General features: G+C 42.1%; 1 protein-coding gene across 1 annotated transcript in view; it reads right to left on the reverse strand.

Moving 5' to 3' along the window:
- The window catches only part of Vps26a (VPS26, retromer complex component A), a 31,181-nt gene extending 28,959 nt beyond the window's left edge, over positions 1–2,222 (reverse strand). The window contains exon 1 of the mRNA XM_033766556.1: positions 2,122–2,222. Within this exon, the coding sequence (XP_033622447.1) occupies positions 2,122–2,205 (84 nt within the window). The 5' untranslated portion in view covers positions 2,206–2,222. The remainder of the gene's footprint in view (positions 1–2,121) is intronic.
- Positions 2,223–2,228: the final 6 nt, after the last annotated feature.

Here is a 2,228-nt window from a genome sequence, read left to right on the forward strand (position 1 = left end):
AAAAAAAAAAAAAAAAAAAAAAAAAAAAAAAAAAAAAAAAAAAACTTAGAAGGCACTCAAATACTGTACTTGTTGAATGTTAAACTAATTTTGAGTACATACATACCATTCTAATAATAGGAAGTAAATGACTACACAAAAGAAACTGGCTGATACTAAAACAGTTGGTAAGACCAGCCCTTTCCGGCAAACTAGCATTGATTGCAGTAGCAAAGTGTACAGCATGGAAAATGTGCTAAATCTAAACTCTGCCTTTAGTCGGCCAGGGAACAGCAAGGGTGCTAATGAGCCTCCGAAAGCTGCCTAAGTCACTGGTGATACTATGTCAAGTGTTTTCCCAAATTCCAGGCTTGCTTCTTTGTTTTCTTATTCCATATAAACAAAAGGGATTCTAATTTCAAGAAACCAACTGCAAGAATTGTCATATTATTAATTTTGACTCTTTCCAAAGACACAAACCGCAAATTTCCTTTTGACACGATGTTTGTTTTTTTTTTGGTACTGGTGATGGAACTCAGGACCTTGCACTTGCAAGGCAGGTGGCAGCACCACTGAGCTAAATCCCCAGCCTCATCTTTGTTTCTGGCATGATGTTTTCATCTTTTCTGGAAACTTACAAATAACACTAAAGTCTTAATCAGAAAGCTAATTAACTAAGCCAGCAAGAGAAGGGAGCTGCTGAAGAAGGGCAGGGGAGGTGAGGAGAGAGAAAAGGAAAGAGGGAAGGAGAATAGCTAAGTTAAAACACAAGCAGCTTTTAAATAACTAGACTGCAATATATGACTAGCAAAACAGCAACTGTTTTTACTGTGTTCTAAGCCTAGTATCACTGACTTTGGGTTAATATGCAAGATTTTCCATATAACTTGTAAACTCTATATTAAGCATTACCATCTAGCAAAACTAAACGTGGGTACATAGAATGATAACAAACTTTCTGGTCCTTATTGAAAAAGTTTCACTAAGTCGATGGGTGAAAAGAAAAACAGCTCAAGGTGAGGTAGTAGCACAGCTCTCAAATTTTAGTCACTGAGCCCACACAGCATGAAACAGCATTTTCATACATACGTTATATCTGTAACCCCTTTCAATGTTTTAAAGCTTTATAATTCCGGCTATGTTTGAAGAGTAACTTGAAAATAAATTTCTCTTAAGAGTAATTCAGAAAGCTCAGTAAAACTACTAATTACACGTATAAGCAAGGAGGGGGGGCTTTTTAAAGTTTTCTTTTCAAATTATATTCAATTAAAGGCGGCTTTCCCAACTCCCGAAGCATGGTCCCCAGTAATTCACTCTCAGTTAATTACATAATGAATTACATCTATGATTTCCACGTTAAACTAGTTTACCCAAATTAGTAATTATCTCCTCCTGGGCTGTAAGCTCTACTAGAGCAGGCAGTTTTGTTTATAGCGCCTCGGCACACCTAAGTATGTGTTAAAGAAAAAAGGCTTCAAAAATGAACATACCCTTTAAAGAAAATAAACAGCATGCTTTTAAAAAATATTTATTCCAAGCAACTTTTTTTTAAAAAACTGGCTTAGCCTTTACCTAAAGTCTCAAGCAGTTCAGAATCGTGAGCTTTGGGAAAGGAAGAAACAAAGGAGAGCACATAGTAGGTGCTCAGGGTACGCACGACAAATGCAATGAATGAATGAATGCTGTCATAAAACAAGCTAAACGAGAGCCACTCTAAGGAGGCCGCCGACACAAAGTTAACCACCACCCTGCCCACGCCGGCGATCCCCTCTTAACTGCGGTTAGAGTACTGATTTCCCTCCCTCTCAGCTTCAACACCCAGAGCGTTAAATTATAGCTATGGCTTGGGAAGGAAACGAGAGCCAAGGCGTGAACCGCGGTCTCCAAGCTGGTGTGTTAAAGACCGCCCCATTCCGACACCCTTTGCTCTTCTGCTCTTCCATTCTTCAAGTGTCAACATCCAGCCCAAACTAGGGTCGTGAAGTCGCAGAATGTCACCCTATCTACGTTTTATAACAGCGGAGTTCAAAACAGCTCGTGACGCCGGAGTGGCCGGTCTCTCCGGAGCCCGGAACTGAGGGACTCCGGGTCACCCCGCCAGTGTGGAAGCGAGGCTGCCCGAGGGCCGGAGGGGCCCGCTACCTTGGGAGGGGTCGCCGCTTCGAGCCCCCGCGTAAGGGGGGACCTGGAACCCTGCCAGGGCCCCCAGAGCCGCTCAAAGAACATGGCTGGGAGATCCTGCCGCCCCT

Source organism: Fukomys damarensis, unplaced genomic scaffold (assembly GCF_012274545.1).
Source record: "Fukomys damarensis isolate Sample0158 unplaced genomic scaffold, DMR_v1.0_HiC HiC_scaffold_20, whole genome shotgun sequence".
NCBI lineage: Eukaryota > Metazoa > Chordata > Mammalia > Rodentia > Bathyergidae > Fukomys > Fukomys damarensis.